The sequence below is a fragment of the Pantherophis guttatus genome, chromosome 1 (genome assembly GCF_059756535.1).
Source record: "Pantherophis guttatus breed Tessera chromosome 1, ASM5975653v1, whole genome shotgun sequence".
Taxonomy (NCBI): domain Eukaryota; kingdom Metazoa; phylum Chordata; class Lepidosauria; order Squamata; family Colubridae; genus Pantherophis; species Pantherophis guttatus.
In genome coordinates this window covers 22,811,466-22,827,768 of record NC_142063.1, presented here as the reverse complement: position 1 = coordinate 22,827,768, position 16,303 = coordinate 22,811,466, and the positions used below count along the sequence as shown (strand labels likewise).

General features: G+C 39.3%; 1 protein-coding gene across 1 annotated transcript; it reads left to right on the top strand.

Annotated features, from left to right (window-relative positions):
- Window positions 1–12,569: 12,569 nt before the first annotated feature.
- F2RL3 (F2R like thrombin or trypsin receptor 3) lies at window positions 12,570–16,206 on the top strand. The gene is made up of 2 exons (XM_034437561.3): window positions 12,570–12,944; window positions 14,780–16,206. Exons 1-2 carry the CDS (start codon window positions 12,848–12,850, stop codon window positions 15,850–15,852), a joined length of 1,170 nt encoding a protein of 389 aa, XP_034293452.2. The 5' UTR covers window positions 12,570–12,847; the 3' UTR covers window positions 15,853–16,206.
- The last annotated feature ends 97 nt before the right edge of the window (window positions 16,207–16,303 follow it).

The window sequence follows — 16,303 nt, the reverse complement described above, 5'->3', positions numbered from 1 at the left end:
CTTTTTTTGCAGCCTATTGTAAAGCGAGCGCCATGGTTGTTAAGCAAACCTTATTGTTCATTGTGTAATTTTTTTGCTGGAAAACAGAAGTAAATACTGCTTTCCCAGCAAAAATGTCATAAATCACAGTCACGTGACTGTGGAACATTGCAAATGACCATAAATGCAGGCCAGTTATTGAGTGCCCAAACTGTGGTCACATGACTGGGGGGGGGCACAGCCATCAGACCCATCTGAGTCATGTCCCTTTTTCAAAATTTGTCGTAACTTTGAACAATCACTAAGCAACAGTTTGTAAGTCAAGGATTACCTGTACTTAATTCCTTGGTTCAGGGAACACTGAGCTGTGGTGCTCAATTATTAGTCTGAATCAGTTTCCTTATTTATTTCTGAGATTGTGGCCTTAAGTGTCCCAAGAAGTGTAATTATTACTTACAAAAAAATCAAATTCAGGGGAATTCTTTCACATCCATAATTGCTTAAGTGGGGGAGAGAAAACTGCATTTAAAGCCTGACAAAATGGATGTGGTGTTGGTACATGGGAAACAGGACAGGAAGATGGAGGGTCAGTCCATTGTGGACAGAATGTCTGGGAATACTTCATGTTTCTTACTTGTCGTTGGGGGGGGGTGCGCAACACGGTGGCTCAGTTATTAAGATCCTGGGTTTGTTAGCTGGAAAACCGACGGTCCAGGTTTGAGACCTGAGCAACATGCGACAGGGTGAGTTTCCATCCTCACCCCAGCTCCTGCCAACCTAGGAATTCGAAAGCATGCAAATGCAAGTAGATAAATAGGTACCACTTCGATGAGAAGGTAACAGCGCTGGCTCAGTGGCCTTGAAACAGAGATGAGCAACCGCCACCTAAAGTTGGCAATGATTAGCGGAGTAAAATCTGCAGGGATTCCTTTATTTATCATCAGATCTGCAAGTATTGACAATGGCAATAAGTGTCTTTGCACAATTGCATTTAGAGTGCCAACTGTTTCCATTCCTGGGCTAATCAAGTTTCATTATACATGCCTTAATAACCTTTTAAATTATGCCCATGTGTTTTGAGTGGAGTTACTCTTGGAAAATTCCTGGAAATACCTGAACTAAACAGACAATCTGAGTTTTAAAGGCCTGTTTCTCCTGTTCCAAATCAGTATAGTTTTAAGTCTCTGTAGAGGAGACTCATTTGAAGAGAACAATCTATTGTCCCTTGAGACATTATTCGTTCTTCGCAAGCTATGAAATGTGTTCTCTTGAAAGTTGTGTTTACTAAACCAGCTGATTGTTCTCTTTCATCAGGATTTGATTTAAACATTTATTTTACCATTAACTTTAATTTCTATTTTTTTAATTTTTTTATATTCTGTTTTTGCTTTTATTTTATATTAGCTAGCTTAAGCTCTTACTAGAGTAAAGAGGTATAAATCAAGTAACCAAGGATTCTTTTAGAGGTGAAATAGTGTGTTTTCTAAAAGAAATCTGAGCAACTTTAATAAATTAGTTTAATTTATTTAATAAATTAATAAACACCCCAATCAGTTTTTATATTTGGCCACCAATGTAATTTTAAATAAAATTACATTGGTGGCCAAATGTAAAAACTGATTGGGGTGTTTATTGTCTGTTTTTCTGGCCAAGTGGGCAGATTTCTAAGAAAGTATTAAATTGTAATCATGCCCTATTTTTCGTTTGCTGAGACCTCGTGTAACCTGAGCAACTCACAGAGGCAAAGTTGTTTCTAAATTTTGGCATTTTGCTCTACAATATATAACTTTCTTATATATTTATGTGCGTTAGTAAGACAGATTTGCAATTATGATTCTGGGATTGACAAAAAAAAAAAACACAGTACCAATGGGACTCAGGAAGACCTTTCTCTATCACAGTGACTGCCTTCTGCAACAGCTTCCTCACTTCCTTCAAGTGTTCCTTAAAGTCTGGCTTTTACCAAGGTCTTGGGCTATGGGGCGGATGGCAGGCCTCTTATGGGAATATGTGTGTTTCTGTTACGATATTTTCAGGATCAGACTCAATAAATAAGTTGAGAATTAGAAGTTCAAATAAAGCACTGTTTATTTACATAAGGCATTCTATATTCACTGAATAATCACAGATAGAAGCACAGAAGGAATGCATACAGCTCCTTATATATACAATGGGTGGAGCTAGATATGGGAGTGGTGAAATATGAATACATTAAGTAGTGAAGAATAAGTTAACCCCTGATACCCTGGTCATGTATTATTTACATAATGAAGAATAAGGCATTTACTTGTGACAAATCCCCCTCTAAATGCCGATTCGATATATTACAACAATTATATTCAGATTCAGAACAATATAAAACTTGTAACTTAGAAGTTAAGTATTTATGCTGCTTAGAAGGCAAAGGCTTTGTTAATATGTCAGCTATTTGCTCTGATGTCTCGCAATGAACTGCTTTAATAAATCCATCCTGAGATAACTGTCTCACATGTTTGAATTTTATATCTATATGTCTGGACCTTTGTCCAATAGCATCAGATCTAGATATTTCAATAGCAGCCTTGTTATCTTCATGCATGATAAATGGTAAAGTGGGTTTCTTCCAGGTGTCTGATAGTAAGTCATTAAACCATATAAGGTTATTTGAGGCCTTAGATAGACAAACATATTCTGCCTCAGTCGTTGAGGTGGCAACTAAATCTTGTTTACCAGTATACCAGTAAACTGGACAATCATTAAGGAAAAATATATAACCAGATGTGCTTTTTCTACATGTGGTATCCCCAGCCCAATCCGCATCGGCATAACATGTGAGGATGGGCTCTTTGACATTATTAGGTTCCAATAACAAACAGAAGTCTAAACTATTCTTTAAATATCTTAATATTCTTTTGACAGCTTCCCAATGATATAGTAACAGTTTGCTGACGTGTCTAGACAGTAAGTTGAGAGGCAAAGCAATATCAGGTCTAGTCCAATTGGAAATATATAGAAGGGAACCTATGACTGATCTGTAGAGCGTATTATCTTTAAACTCAGGGGATGACTCGTCTGTGTTCTTCAAAAAATCAGTTTGCATGGGAGTGTCACAGGGCTTAGCATTATTTAAATTACATTTATTCAGAAGTTCTATGATTTTGTCTTTTTGAGAAAGCTTGAATCCCCTTTTTGTTTTACTGATTTGAACTCCAAGATACTTATTTACCTTACCTAATGATTTCAATGAGAAATGTTCATTTAGTTTTGTTACAAATGTCTCTCTCCTCCCTTTATGTTTACCTATATACAAAATACCATCCACATAAATCAATACAAATTCTAGAGAATCATCCTCTTTTTTGACAAAGAAACAGTTATCAGCAGTAGTAGCATTGAAATTCATGGTTTTGAGTACTTTTACTAAACATTCATACCATGGTTTACCAGATTGTTTCAACCCGTATAAACTTTTGTTTAGCAACCAAGTTTCATTTTTGTTTGTGTATTGACTATGAGGTGCTCTTACATATATTTCTTTATCTAATTTTGCGTGTAGATATGCAGTCTGTATGTCGTATTGGAATACATCAAGGTTGAGTGCTGATGCTATAACCAGAGCTGTCTTAACACTCTCTGTCCTTACTGTGGGAGAGTATGTGTCTGTATAATCCTCGGGATATTTTTGTGCATAACCTTGTGCAACTAGTCTGGCTTTGTATAAGGTGTTGCCTCCCTCTAAGTTTTTAATTTTATATATCCACCTAGTACCAATAATAGTTTTGTCCTTTGGTGCGGGTGTGAATACATTTAGCTCTCGTAAACTATCCATCTCTTTAGTCATGGCTGATTCCCACTTTTTCTTTTCTTCAGGGGGAAGTTTTAACATTTCCTCATATGTGTTAGGTGTTGATGTTTCACCATCCATATACATTACATAATCTTTGTATTTGTTTGGCACTTGATTTCTGTTACTTCTGATCGTTCTTTCTGGTTTACTATCATTGTCATGTAAATATCTTGCTTCCTTTTTAGTTAATGAATCTGTCTTTATTTTGTGTTGACTGTTTGTCCATGTTTTGATTTTATTTTTATGTGTGTTGTGATTGTATTCTTCTCTAGTCTTTTTTTCTTGAGGTTTAGTGTTTGGATTGGTGTTTGGGAATATTTCATTAAGATGTATTTTAGACCAGTTGGCTTGCTCATGGAACACAGCCGTTCTGGAAACTATAAATTTGTTATTATTATCGATAAATCTGTATCCTTTTGTGCCTGTTTCGTATCCCATGAACCTAAGTCTTCTGGATACGTTCTCACCTTTGCGTCTCAATTGTTTAGGTATGTGTACGTCTGCAGTGACTCCAAATATGTGCATGTGTGCTATTTTTGGTTTCCTATTATACATTACTTCATATGGTGTCTTGTTTACAATGCTGGACCAAGTTCTATTTTGTGTGTAATTGGAATATTGTAAAGCTTCTGACCAGAATTGTTTACCTAAGCCAGCATCTTCTAATGTGCATCTAATCATGGTTTGTAATATTGAGTTCTTTCTCTCTACCACTCCATTCTGGAATGCAGAGAAAGGGCTAGATGTGTAATGTAACATTCCTTTGTCTTTTAGCCATTGGGAGAATTCCTTTGACATGAATTCACATCCCCTATCTGTCATGATTTGTTTTATTTTAATATTATGTTGTGTTTCTACACGTTTGTAAAACTCCTTAAATTTCTGAAAAGTTTCATCTTTGTGTTTTAATGTATAAACAAACCCATAACGACTATAGTCATCCACAATGGTTAGAAAATAACGTTTTTTATATGTGATTGATGGCGTTAATGGACCAACTAGATCCATGTGTACCAAATCAAAAATTTTGTTGGTTGATCTTGTTGACTTTCTGGGTTTGGGACTAGTTTTGAGTTTTGTAGATTTACATACTGAGCATTCCAAATAGTTTTCACAATTTTTTATTTTAACACCTTCAGCATGTTCAGTCATCTTTTGTACTACAGGAAAACTGGCATGTCCTAATTTCCTATGTAAGACATGAGCACACTCATCATGAATTGGTTTACCTATTTTAGGTTTTTTTTCATTGGGTGTGTCTTTGTGATTATGAATTACCTCATGTTCCTCATTGTCACTATTGCTATTGTCTCCATTATCTATGTCATTGTTATTTTCCATATTGGAATCAATGTTGTGTAACCATCTCTCCTTTGTCATTAAATAAGGTAGACCTCCTTTGATAATCACAGTACCTATACTTATTCTGTTTTTCTCTAATGTTGCTCTTCCTTTTGAGAACACAATATTAATGTCAGAATCTCTGCTTAGTTTTATTGCACTAAGTATGTTATGAGGTATTTCAGGTATTAACAATACCCCCTCTATTTTTCCTAGGCCAGGTAAGGTTATATTCCCTCTACCTATGACTTGAACCTTTTCTTGATTAGCTACTTTAATTACAAATTTGTCTTCTACAAATGAAGATAATATATTTTTATTATTTGTTGTGTGATTAGTTGCTCCAGAATCAATAAGCCAATCGTTGTTCTCTGGTTGTTGTATGTTAGTGTTGTCATGTTTGTTTAACTCATTCAGTGAGCCAGCCCTTCTATCCTTTGAATTATCTCTGCCCCCTCTATGTTCCCTATAGTTGGGTGGACTTCTATATCTATGTCTATCAATGGATGACTGTCTGTTGTGGTATCTATTTCTATATTCTGATCTTTGTTTTTCTCTTAGGAGTTTAGGACAATCCCTCCTATTATGTTCCTTGGATCCACAATTGTGGCATCCAATTGGTTCATGATATCTTTCTTGAAATGTTACCTTCTTATATTGTTTATGCTCCATGTGATAGTTATAATGACTCCTTGAATTGTCTTCAGCTATTAGCTTATTAGATAGATTTTCTATGGATAAATATCCTAAATTGATTGTGTCTAAATGTGATATATAATTATCCCACGATGGGTCTAGTGAGTTAATGATAACACTCTTCATTGTTTGATCTGAAATTATCTCTCCCCTTAAATGCAGTTCTGCTCTAATTTTGTTTAAGGATATTAAATGTTCACTTATGGTAACCCCTGGCTTTATCCTAGATGAGAAGAAATCTTTAGACATTCTTGTAGTAGTGGCTACACTTTCACTGTGAAACAATTTAAACATGCATTGAATAATTTCTGAGACAGTCAGATTTTGCTTAATACTGTGATACATGGCAGGAGATATACTGGAAATTAATAAGAAAAATGCTCTATGGTGTAGGCAATCTAATTTTAGAGTCCAAGGTCTTTTTGGGGGGTTAGTAATAAAGAACAGTAGGTTTTCTTTTAGAAAGACAACCTGGAGCTGCTGATACCATTCTTGCAAATTAATACCATCTATTCTCAGTTTTGGGAAGTCATTGGGCAAATTCCCAACATTGTTGGATCCATTACTTACAACCGGGGGTAGTCCGTGATCTTGTAAATGTCGAAAGTTGCAAAATGGCGTGGGGATGCTCGCAACGAGTCTGAATGGTTCTCTCCGTTCCTCATGTCCTCCGAAGTTGTCTGCGTAGTCTTGCACATGCGCGTTGTTCATTTCGTTCCTGAAGCCATCGTGAGAGGTTCTCGCCGCTGCAGCTCCCTCGCATTGCTCTTCTTCCGAGGAATCGGTCTCCGGCTCGATCTTGGGAGTCCTGGTGATAGCGGGCGTTCGTTTTCTTTCATTGAGGACGCTGGTCCTTGGGTTCGTCTGTGGCGTGGGGTGGTATCTGCAGGGCTCTCTGGGTTCAGGCGTCAGTGCTCTCGCCGTTTGGATAGATGCGGGTAGATTTTGAGGTGTTTTCTCGCTTGCTTGTCTTCTCGTTGATTCTTTAGTGATTTTCAATTTTGGTCCAAATGCTGCAAAGAGCGTTTTCATTGCTGACTTTACTCGCATATCTATTGAAGCTTCTTCGATCTCTGTGTCTGATTCTTCTGATGTGTAAATTTTCTCTCTTTCATTTCTTGCATCGAGTAAGGCTTTTCACGCCAGATATTTTGAATCCCGCTTTCTGATTGGCTCTGCTTCGCTCATCTTAGGGGTCTGTTGAAACCAAGATGGCTGCCATTCGAAATTTTGCGCGGGACTGTTAGTTTTCTTCTTTGCTGTAATTTTATCTGCAAGCAGATTGCTCACCGTTTTTGAGTCTTTAGATTTGTCAGTAACGATGCGCTTCTCTCTCGCTGCTCCGTTGTTTTTTAATATATCTTGGAGGTTCGCGACGAGGTTTTCATCGTTCTTTTGGCTTTTTAAGAGTTTTAGTATCTCTGACCTGAGTTCGTTGTTTTCTATTTCGTTTTCTTCTTGGTCATCAGTTTCATCTATTATTTCTTCGTCGTCTGTAGTGCATTCTTCAGATTCTCTCGATATTGCATTCGTGGACTCATCGATTATTTCTTGATCTGCTTCCATTTCTTTGCTGTATGCCCTGGTGTTGGGCCTATCTCTTTTGTTTCTGGAGTTTTCTCTCTCAGACATGTTTAAGATTTTATTGAGTCAATTTAACCATCCTCTGCTACCAAATTGTTACGATATTTTCAGGATCAGACTCAATAAATAAGTTGAGAATTAGAAGTTCAAATAAAGCACTGTTTATTTACATAAGGCATTCTATATTCACTGAATAATCACAGATAGAAGCACAGAAGGAATGCATACAGCTCCTTATATATACAATGGGTGGAGCTAGATATGGGAGTGGTGAAATATGAATACATTAAGTAGTGAAGAATAAGTTAACCCCTGATACCCTGGTCATGTATTATTTACATAATGAAGAATAAGGCATTTACTTGTGACAGTTTCATTGCTCGGCCCAAATGTCATTGTTCTGTCTTTTTTATATTCTTTCCATAGATTCTAGGGTTTTGCCATCTAGAGTCACCACAGAATCTGGTAGCCTTATAAATGAAATGCCGTATTTTTCAGACTATAAGACTCACAAGATTTCGAAGAGGAAAACAAGAAAAAAAAATAGTTTTTGGTCTCCGTGCGTCTGGTTTTTGCCCTCCCCAACCCCCAGGTTTTTCACAAAAATGAGATGCACAGAGGGTTTGGGAGGCCTACAGAGTGCTGGGGAGGGCAAAAACGCAATGTGGGGAGGGGGGTTTGTGAGGCCAAAAATGGACCTGTTTTTCGCTAAAACGGGCCTGTTTTTCACAAAAATGGAATGGGCAGAGAGTTTGGGAGGCCTGCAGAGTGCTCCTGGGGGCCCGTTTTTGGCCTCCCAACCCCCCCGCCTCGCGTTTTTGCCCTCCCCAGCGCACAGGAGCACTCTGCAGACCTCCCAAATTCTCTGCACATTCGTTTTTTTTTTTAATTTGATTTATATGCCGCCCTTCTCCGAAGACTCAGGGCGGTTTACAATGTGCTAAGCAATAGCCTTCATCCTTTTGTATATTTTATACAAAGTCAGCTTATTGCCCCCACAACTGGGTCCTCAATTTACCTATCTTAGAGAGGATGGAAGGCTGAGTCAACCTTGAGCCTGGCGAGATTCGAACCTGCAGTAATTTCAGGCAGCTGGTCTTAATAACAGGGTGCTTTAAACCACTGTACTACCAAGGCTCCTGTTTTTGCGAAAAACAGGCCTGTTTTCGTGAAAACAGGATGCATGGAGCGAGGTTTCAAGAGGCCAAAAATGGCTGTATTCGGTGTATAAGACACACCAACATTTCCACCCTCTTTTAGGGGGGAAAAAGTGTGTCTTATACTCCGAAAAGTATGGTAAGTAAAACTAATCACATTTCTTGATTGCAGCCATGTTTAAATTACATTTTGGATACATGTCACTAGATGAAGAGCCAACTTCCTTGAGAGGTCTATAATGCTGGAAAAATCGGAAGGAAAGAGAAAAAGATGGATGGGCCCAGTTACACCAGCATTACACCATTGGAAGGCTTGCATAGTCGGTTTCAGGATAGATTATTCTAGAGAAAAATATGTGTGGTTGCTAAAGATTGACAACACAATCAATCAAGTCACATATTTAAAAAACAATCCTGATCTCATTTGCTTTAACTTCTCTTCGTGTCTCACTTTCACATAAGAAATATTCATCTCCTTTTGATTCATTGTATCAGTCAACTAAAGGTATTTCAAAATATTTAGTTATGGGGAAAGGATACGAAAAGGATTTTCCTGATTTATTTCATTCCACAATGGAACTTAAATTCAAGATGATAGGTGAGAATAATTTTATTAGGGGACAAGTTGCAAGGTTTGCTGCTGCAACCAAGAAATTGAATGCTTAGTTAGTTTTGCAGTTGATTGTAAAGATGTTTAGGGTTGTCGGGTCTGCTTCCAAAAAATAGCGGACAAGCGGGGGGGGTGGTTTAAGTAGTAAAAAAATAAATAAAATTTTTACAATTAAATTATATATTTTCTTACAAACATTTTAACACGTATTAAAATAATCACTTCAAAACTTTACTTAAAATTCAAAACATCAAACATATAATAATATGTAAAATATTAAATTACATTTTACTTTGCTGTCATGTGTATTTTTTATTTGACTGCACAGCTTTGATCAATTCTTTGTGTTTAGGGAATAATTCTTTAATTTCAGTACAACGTTTAGAAATATTAAAAAATATACAAAGTTCACTTCGAACTGATACAAGCAGTCGGTTACGTTCGTCAGTCCACAAATTTCCCATGACGTTGAAAATTTGTTCAACATTTGCATTTGATACCGGAATTGATGCACAATACTGGAACAGTTTCAGTAAACTCGGAGCTGGCTCTTTCTTGAAAAAGTACGTCCACTTATCAAGGGATGAATCGCCCTGCAGATGAACATAAACTTCTTCTAAGGCAGAAATTTAATCGAAGAGAGTGTTGGAGACCACCAAGGACTCCACAGTTCAATCCTGAGCTACATATATTTTCTTTTATTGGAATAGTCAAAGCAGAAGAACTGAAGGAACAAAGGTTTAAAACGTGTAGCGTAACAAGAAATGCAGATGTGAAAATGTACTGAAGATAGACATATCGGTAGTGGGTTTGACAGAGAATAATTGCAAGCTATTTATAAATGGGAAAGAAAACAAGTGGGTATATGCATAATTTTGTATTTATTTATTTTGTCATGTTTATGTAGTGTATATTGGAGGGAGTGACCCTTTGAGAGCTGTATGCAACAAAATTTCATTTGAATGTATGCCGATTAGTGTTCATTCAAAGTGACAATAAAGTTAGTCTAAGTGTGTGAATTTTTGTGTATCTTGGTAGGGTGTTTACAAAAGATGAGGAAATGGGTGGGGAATAGTTTCCTATGTACAAAATCTGGTGGAAAAGTGGTTAATGTGCTGAAAGGAATAAATATTGAAAGAAGCAAAACCGGTTATGTATGCAAGTGTATCGCTCCCCATCTCAATGCAAGTTGAAGTTGGATATATCAGGAGAAACATTAAATTCCATTAAAAAATAACAAAGAAAAAGTGAAGAGGCTAAAGAGAAGATTGAGAAAATTGTGGCCTGGATACTGTTGATGAGCTCCTCAGAAATGAAGAGTTAAGAAATTTAAAGAGCAAAAGACAATGAATGAAGCAGTGCTATCAATGCGATGAAAAAAGGATGGTTGGCAAGGAGAAAAAGAAAAGGAGAAAAATGCTGAATAGTGTTGATGTAGGCTAGTTTCATATCCTTTTATTTTTCTCTCTCTCTCTCAGACCTTTAATTTCATTGGCATGGCATTTAGTACTACTTATACTACTTAACTCTGCTTAAAGGGAGTACCACAATTGGTATGTATCTATATAGTTATCTGTAGCTTCTAGGGACTAGGATGCCGCAAAGCCAATGTCGTTGACTATCAAAATTAAATTGCAAAAATCTCAGGAGTCAAATCTTAAGATCTCAGTGAAGTCTCATAAGATGTTGGCCATTTTTAATGCAGCTGTACCCTTGTTATTTCTCTCTCTTTGGGGCATCTATCACATCTGCAATGGTGCCTGTCCAATGGCAATATGTTAGACCTTGGCAGCTGCCAAAAAGGCTAATGTGATCCTAGGTTGCATCAACAAAGGGATAGTTTTAAGATCAGATATAGTGGTCATGCTGCACCGGTAAGGCCATATTTGGAATACTGCATCCAATTCTGGTCACTGCAATATAAAAAAAAGATATTGGCACCCTAGAAGAGTGCAGAGAACAACAAAGATGATAAGAGGCCTGGAAGGCAAATCATGATTGAGGGAAGTATCGTGTTTCCCTGAAAATAAGACCCTGTCTTATATTTTTTGAACCCCAAAATAAGCGCTTGGCTTTATTTTCCGGGAGGTCTTATTATTTTGGGGCGCGTGAAGCAAAATGGGGCTCCTCTTGCCATCTTACCTGATTTCCAGCTCTGCGTTTAAATATTTTCAGGGAGGGCTTATTTTCAGGGGGAGGCTTATTTTAGCACATGCGCTCACAAGCCCGATTGGGCTTATTATCAGGGGATGTCTTATTTTAGGGGAAACAGGGTAGCTATGTCTAGTCTAATGAAGAGAAGAACTAGGGATTATATATTAGAAGTCTTCCAGTACTTTAGGGCAGGGGTGTCAAACCGGTGGCCCACGGGCCAGATGCGTCACACGTATGCCACACCCACCCAGCTCCATGAAGGCAAAACACACCGCAATATGTCATGTGACATCAATGTGACACAGCGAGTTTGACACCCGTGCTTTAGGGGCTGTCACAAAGAGGGAGTCAACTAATTCTCCAAAGCACATGAGGGCAGATACTTTGAAGAATAACTTGATTCCCTCTTTGTGAAGCTCTGAGGGCAGGACAAGAAGTAATGGGTGGAAGATAATTAAAGAGAGATCCAACTTAGAACTAATGAGAAATTTCGGCTTGCCTCCAGAAATTGTGCGGGCTCCAACACTGGAGGTTTTCAAGAAGACACTGGACAGCCATCTGGAATGCTATGGAGTCTCCTGCTTTAACGGAGAGTTGGATTAGAAGACCTTGAAGATCCCTTCTAACTCTGTTATTCTATGTTCTAATTCCACAAGCAGGAAGTTCCATGCTCTCATCATGCTTCTCTTCTCCCCCTCGGCCATGTTTTTGTAGCTGTGCTATTTGCAGATGGATGGAGCTGAGGCAGGCCCTATCTGCACAAGGATATCCTGTGTTTCCCTCTTCCTTCTCCTTCGCCCCCACCATGACGTTATTTCCTGACAGTTATCAGGAGAAGCAGAGGAAATTTCAGTGGCCATCAGAATGTTTGTATACGTCAAAGACATCTTAAGTGACTTTGAGTAAACAGTGGGAAGGTTGTGGAAGGCAAAAGGTCAGGTTGGTGGGAAGCCTAATTTCAAAGATTAAGAAGCCCACTCCTTTTTCAGCAAAGACTCGGTTTTGGTTTGGACAACTCGAAGTCATACCTGGTCCTCTACATTTATTTTGAGGTTCCACAGACCTGAAGCCTTGATAAGAAAGATGGCAGCGTGAAGGTCTCTACAGATGACAGAGAAGAATCTCTGGGAAAATAAATGGTTTTCCTGGGCTGCTAGCCAGGTCAGATGGTCACTTTATGCTTTTATGACTAAACGAGTTAGATGCAGTTGGTCCCTTTTGTTATGGGGCAGTCCCTTGAGGCGTACCAGACCAATCCTGGTTTGGGACTTCCCTCCTCTCTTTTAAGTTCTGTCAAGGACAGGATTATGTCACTGAGACATGTACTTCCTCCCTGACATGTCTTGCTGTAAAAAAAAAAGCTCCCCCTCCAACCACTCCCAGAAGAGGCGGGTAGGAGGAATATGATGTTTTCTGAAGTTAAGAGCCTGTCAAGGCAGGAAATGGGATGTTGCCGACTCCTCACAGCACAGTGAACCACTCTTGCTGACAACGCACAGGATGTCACTGGGCGATACTGGGACGAGGGGATCCTTCTTGCCACTGCTCTTTGTGTGCTGCTGGAAGGTGTCGGCTGCAGGAGTTGCTGATTATGATGGTAAGGAGTCAAACCTCCCCAACCCTTTTTAGTTTGCAAGTGCAGGACCAACTGGCCTGAGGAACCAAGCGGTTGGGATGGTGGTTGTGGGGATTTGACTCTTTTTCAGGGTTTTTAAATTTTCATTAAGGACCCTTCCAGAGTTCTGTTAAAGATAACATCTAGTTGTGCCACAGCTCTCCCTAGGATGCCTCAAGTGAAAAATAGATGGCTGGGCATTTTTTTTTCCTCCTTAAAGAATTGCATTGTTTATAGGAGGAATTTTCAAAGTCCAGAATCCCAGAATTCTGCGAGATCTCTATAGGGCTCCATGAAATGCTAAGAACAAAAGTTTTTCCTGCTCAAACAAAGCATATTTTCTATCACTAGAGCTTTTACTCCTAAGAGGAGAGCCTACGGTCTTGTAGATCTTGCAGCAGTGTAGCTACTTGCGGCTGAGAAATATCAAATGTGGCAGAGATTTCCTGCCCCTTTGACAGGGGGCAGACAGTTCTAGATTTGCAGCCACCAAAGCCTTCCAGGATCTTGACACTATTTTTTTTTAAGTATCACCCGGGTGGGGGGGGGGAATGGCATGCTAAGATGCCGTAACTCTCTAAAATGTGAAAGCAAGCCAATATTTTGCATGCTATGTTGATATCATCACATTATTAGCTATTCGTCCTAATTCCTTTGGAGGCTGGAGAAAAAGTAAAAAACATCCCTTAGCAAAGAAATTGTCAGAATGATTGCAGTCAAGAGCCACCAGAATTCAAAGGAAAGTTTAGAAGAGGAAAATTCTTGCTTCGGTTATTTGCAAGCTTATTTTGATGGCCTGAGCTTCTTCCCTAGCTCTGATATACAAAACACAGTTGGTTAATGAAATATACACAGCTGGTTGAACCATTTCCTGTTGCTTTCATAAATCCAATGGGGGAGATCTTGCGTAGAGACTATCAAGACACTGTTGTTAGTTCTACAGTGTTCATATTATAAATTACTTCTGCAAATTTAATGAAGCTAAGATGGGGAGCCAAATGCTGTAGAAAAACAAAGGGTAGATAATTTGCAGTGAAAATCAGCAGGATGAAAACAAACATAAATAGGAAGTCTTCAGAACAAGAAAGAATGCAGATAAGATGGAGAAATAAGTCCTAGTTTTGTATGAAAAAAATTAAGACCCCTTAAATTGATCAAAAACTGAGTATGAGCCAGCAATGTGACATGATTGTTTTAAAAATGCACTTGGAATAATGCCACATTTTAAAAGACTATCTAGACTATGACTGGCACCATAGCCAGAAAGGGAAGGAATTCTTATGAAAAAAAAGTGTTTTTAAAAGCTTAGGTCGGAAAAACAAATTAAAGCAATATGATAACAATCTTCAAACATTTGAAGGTCTGCCAAACAAGCAGATGTCAGCTGAATAATATGAGAAATATCCTTAGTGGTATAAACAAGTGGACAGTAGCACTCTGAACATTTCATCCTTCATACAGTAGGTCAAGTAGAGTCTAGATTGGTCTCAGGGAAGCTGTACAGTGAATGCAAGAGAGAGTCTGGCGTAGTGGTTAAGGCACAAGATTAGAAACCAGGGACTGCTAACTCAGTGACCTTCTCGCTCAGCCCTAGGAAACAGGCATGGGCAAACCAATTCTGAAACTCCTGCCAAGAAAACTGGAGTCCAGGCAGTCTCAGGAATCAAAAACTGAAACAAAGGCTCACACAGTCCCCAAACAGAGGGGGAAGAAGGGAGGTACACCTATAAGGGACTTGCTTTTTAAAACTAGATGGCGTGGAGGCTGGAGGTGGAGTGGGGACTCAGAATCACTGACTGAATTCCTTCTGTTGTTAGATTATAGTTCCAATGGAACCGATGAGAATCAAACAGAGCCATGGAGTGGTCTGTGCCCTCGCACAATCCCAGGGGAGACAGTCACTGAGAACAACACTACTTTCCTGAGTATCTCGAAAGATTCCCATGGTTCACTCAATGGCACGCTCATCGTCGTTGTCCTTCCATCTTTTTACACCCTTATCTTCCTCATTGGACTCCCTGCCAATGCTCTGGCACTCTGGGTGCTCACCACAAGGGTGGAGAAACTGCCCTCCACCATTTTCCTGATCAATTTAGCAACTGCTGATCTCTTCTTATGCCTGGTGCTTCCTCTGAAGATCTCTTACTACTTCTTGGGCAACCACTGGCCCTTTGGGGAGGCCATGTGCCGCTTTACCACTATGGCCTTCTACGGCAACATGTACTGCTCCATTATTTTGCTTGCCTGCATCAGCATGGACCGCTACCTTGCTGTAGCCCACCCGTTCTTCGCCCGTTCCTTCCGCAGCTCTGCCTTTGCCATGGGCACCTGTGCTGTAGCTTGGGTGGTGGCTGTCCTCTTTACCCTGCCTCTGATTCTCTTCCGCCAGTCCTTCCCACTCTATGGAACGAAGCAGACTCTATGCCACGATGTCCTGCCATGGCAATGGGAAGAGCAGCATTACTACTATTACTTCATCACCCTCATTGCCTGTGGCTTCCTGACTCCTCTCCTCATCATGGTGTTCAGCTGCGGGGTTACACTCTGGGTCTTGTTGGGCAGCGGTGAAAAGTATGCTTTGGCTGCCAAGCTGACAGCCCTCATGCTTATCTCAGTCATGGCCTTTTATAGCCCAAGCCATATCCTGTTACTCCTCGACTACTCCCGCTCCTGCCTCAGGAAGGATGGGACGTTCTACGGGGCCTACATGGCCAGCCTGGCCTTGAGCACCTGCAATAGCTGCATCGACCCCTTCATTTACTATTATGTCTCAGAAGAATTCAGGTTAAATGTGAAGAGGAGACTCTTTGGTCACCGGAAGGATTCTGCTATGTCCATGAAGACCTCAAAAGAAACGCTGCCCTCAAAAACCTTCCATCACTCCCAGTGACCTGGGTGAAGGAGAGACTGTCTTCAAGGTACTGGGAAGGAAATAAAGCAAAAAAGGGGCTGGCTGGGGCTTTTCATGGTCTTTCTTACCAATTTTTTTTTTTTTTTTTTTTTTTTTGAGGAAGCAGCTAATGGTCAATTTGTTCTTGGAGTTCTTAAAACAATATAGCTGGGTAAAACCTTCCCAATCTCAGTTCCATTCCAATTTCCAAGAAGCCTAATTATGTTCCTCATTAATTCTGAAGTCTTGTATAGCAGATAGTTCTTCCCTTTATTTCGTGGCTTAACTGTATGGATTTGGGAAAGTCCAAGTACATCTCTAATAAATGGATTCAAAGAAAACTTCCAAAAATAAGTTTGTTGCTGATTGAGTCTTCATTAATCTCATCCTTTCTGTTCCTGGATCTCCCTCAGACCTCCACTCACAAATTATTACCTCAGGAAGAAACCAA

Bases quoted from the DNA above. Each gene is read 5' to 3' on its own strand.
- F2RL3 (XM_034437561.3), top strand. From the start codon at position 12,848: ATGTCACTGGGCGATACTGGGACGAGGGGATCCTTCTTGCCACTGCTC. The intron at 12,945-14,779 runs GTAAGGAGTCAA...TTCTGTTGTTAG, and splicing joins AGGAGTTGCTGATTATGATG to ATTATAGTTCCAATGGAACC.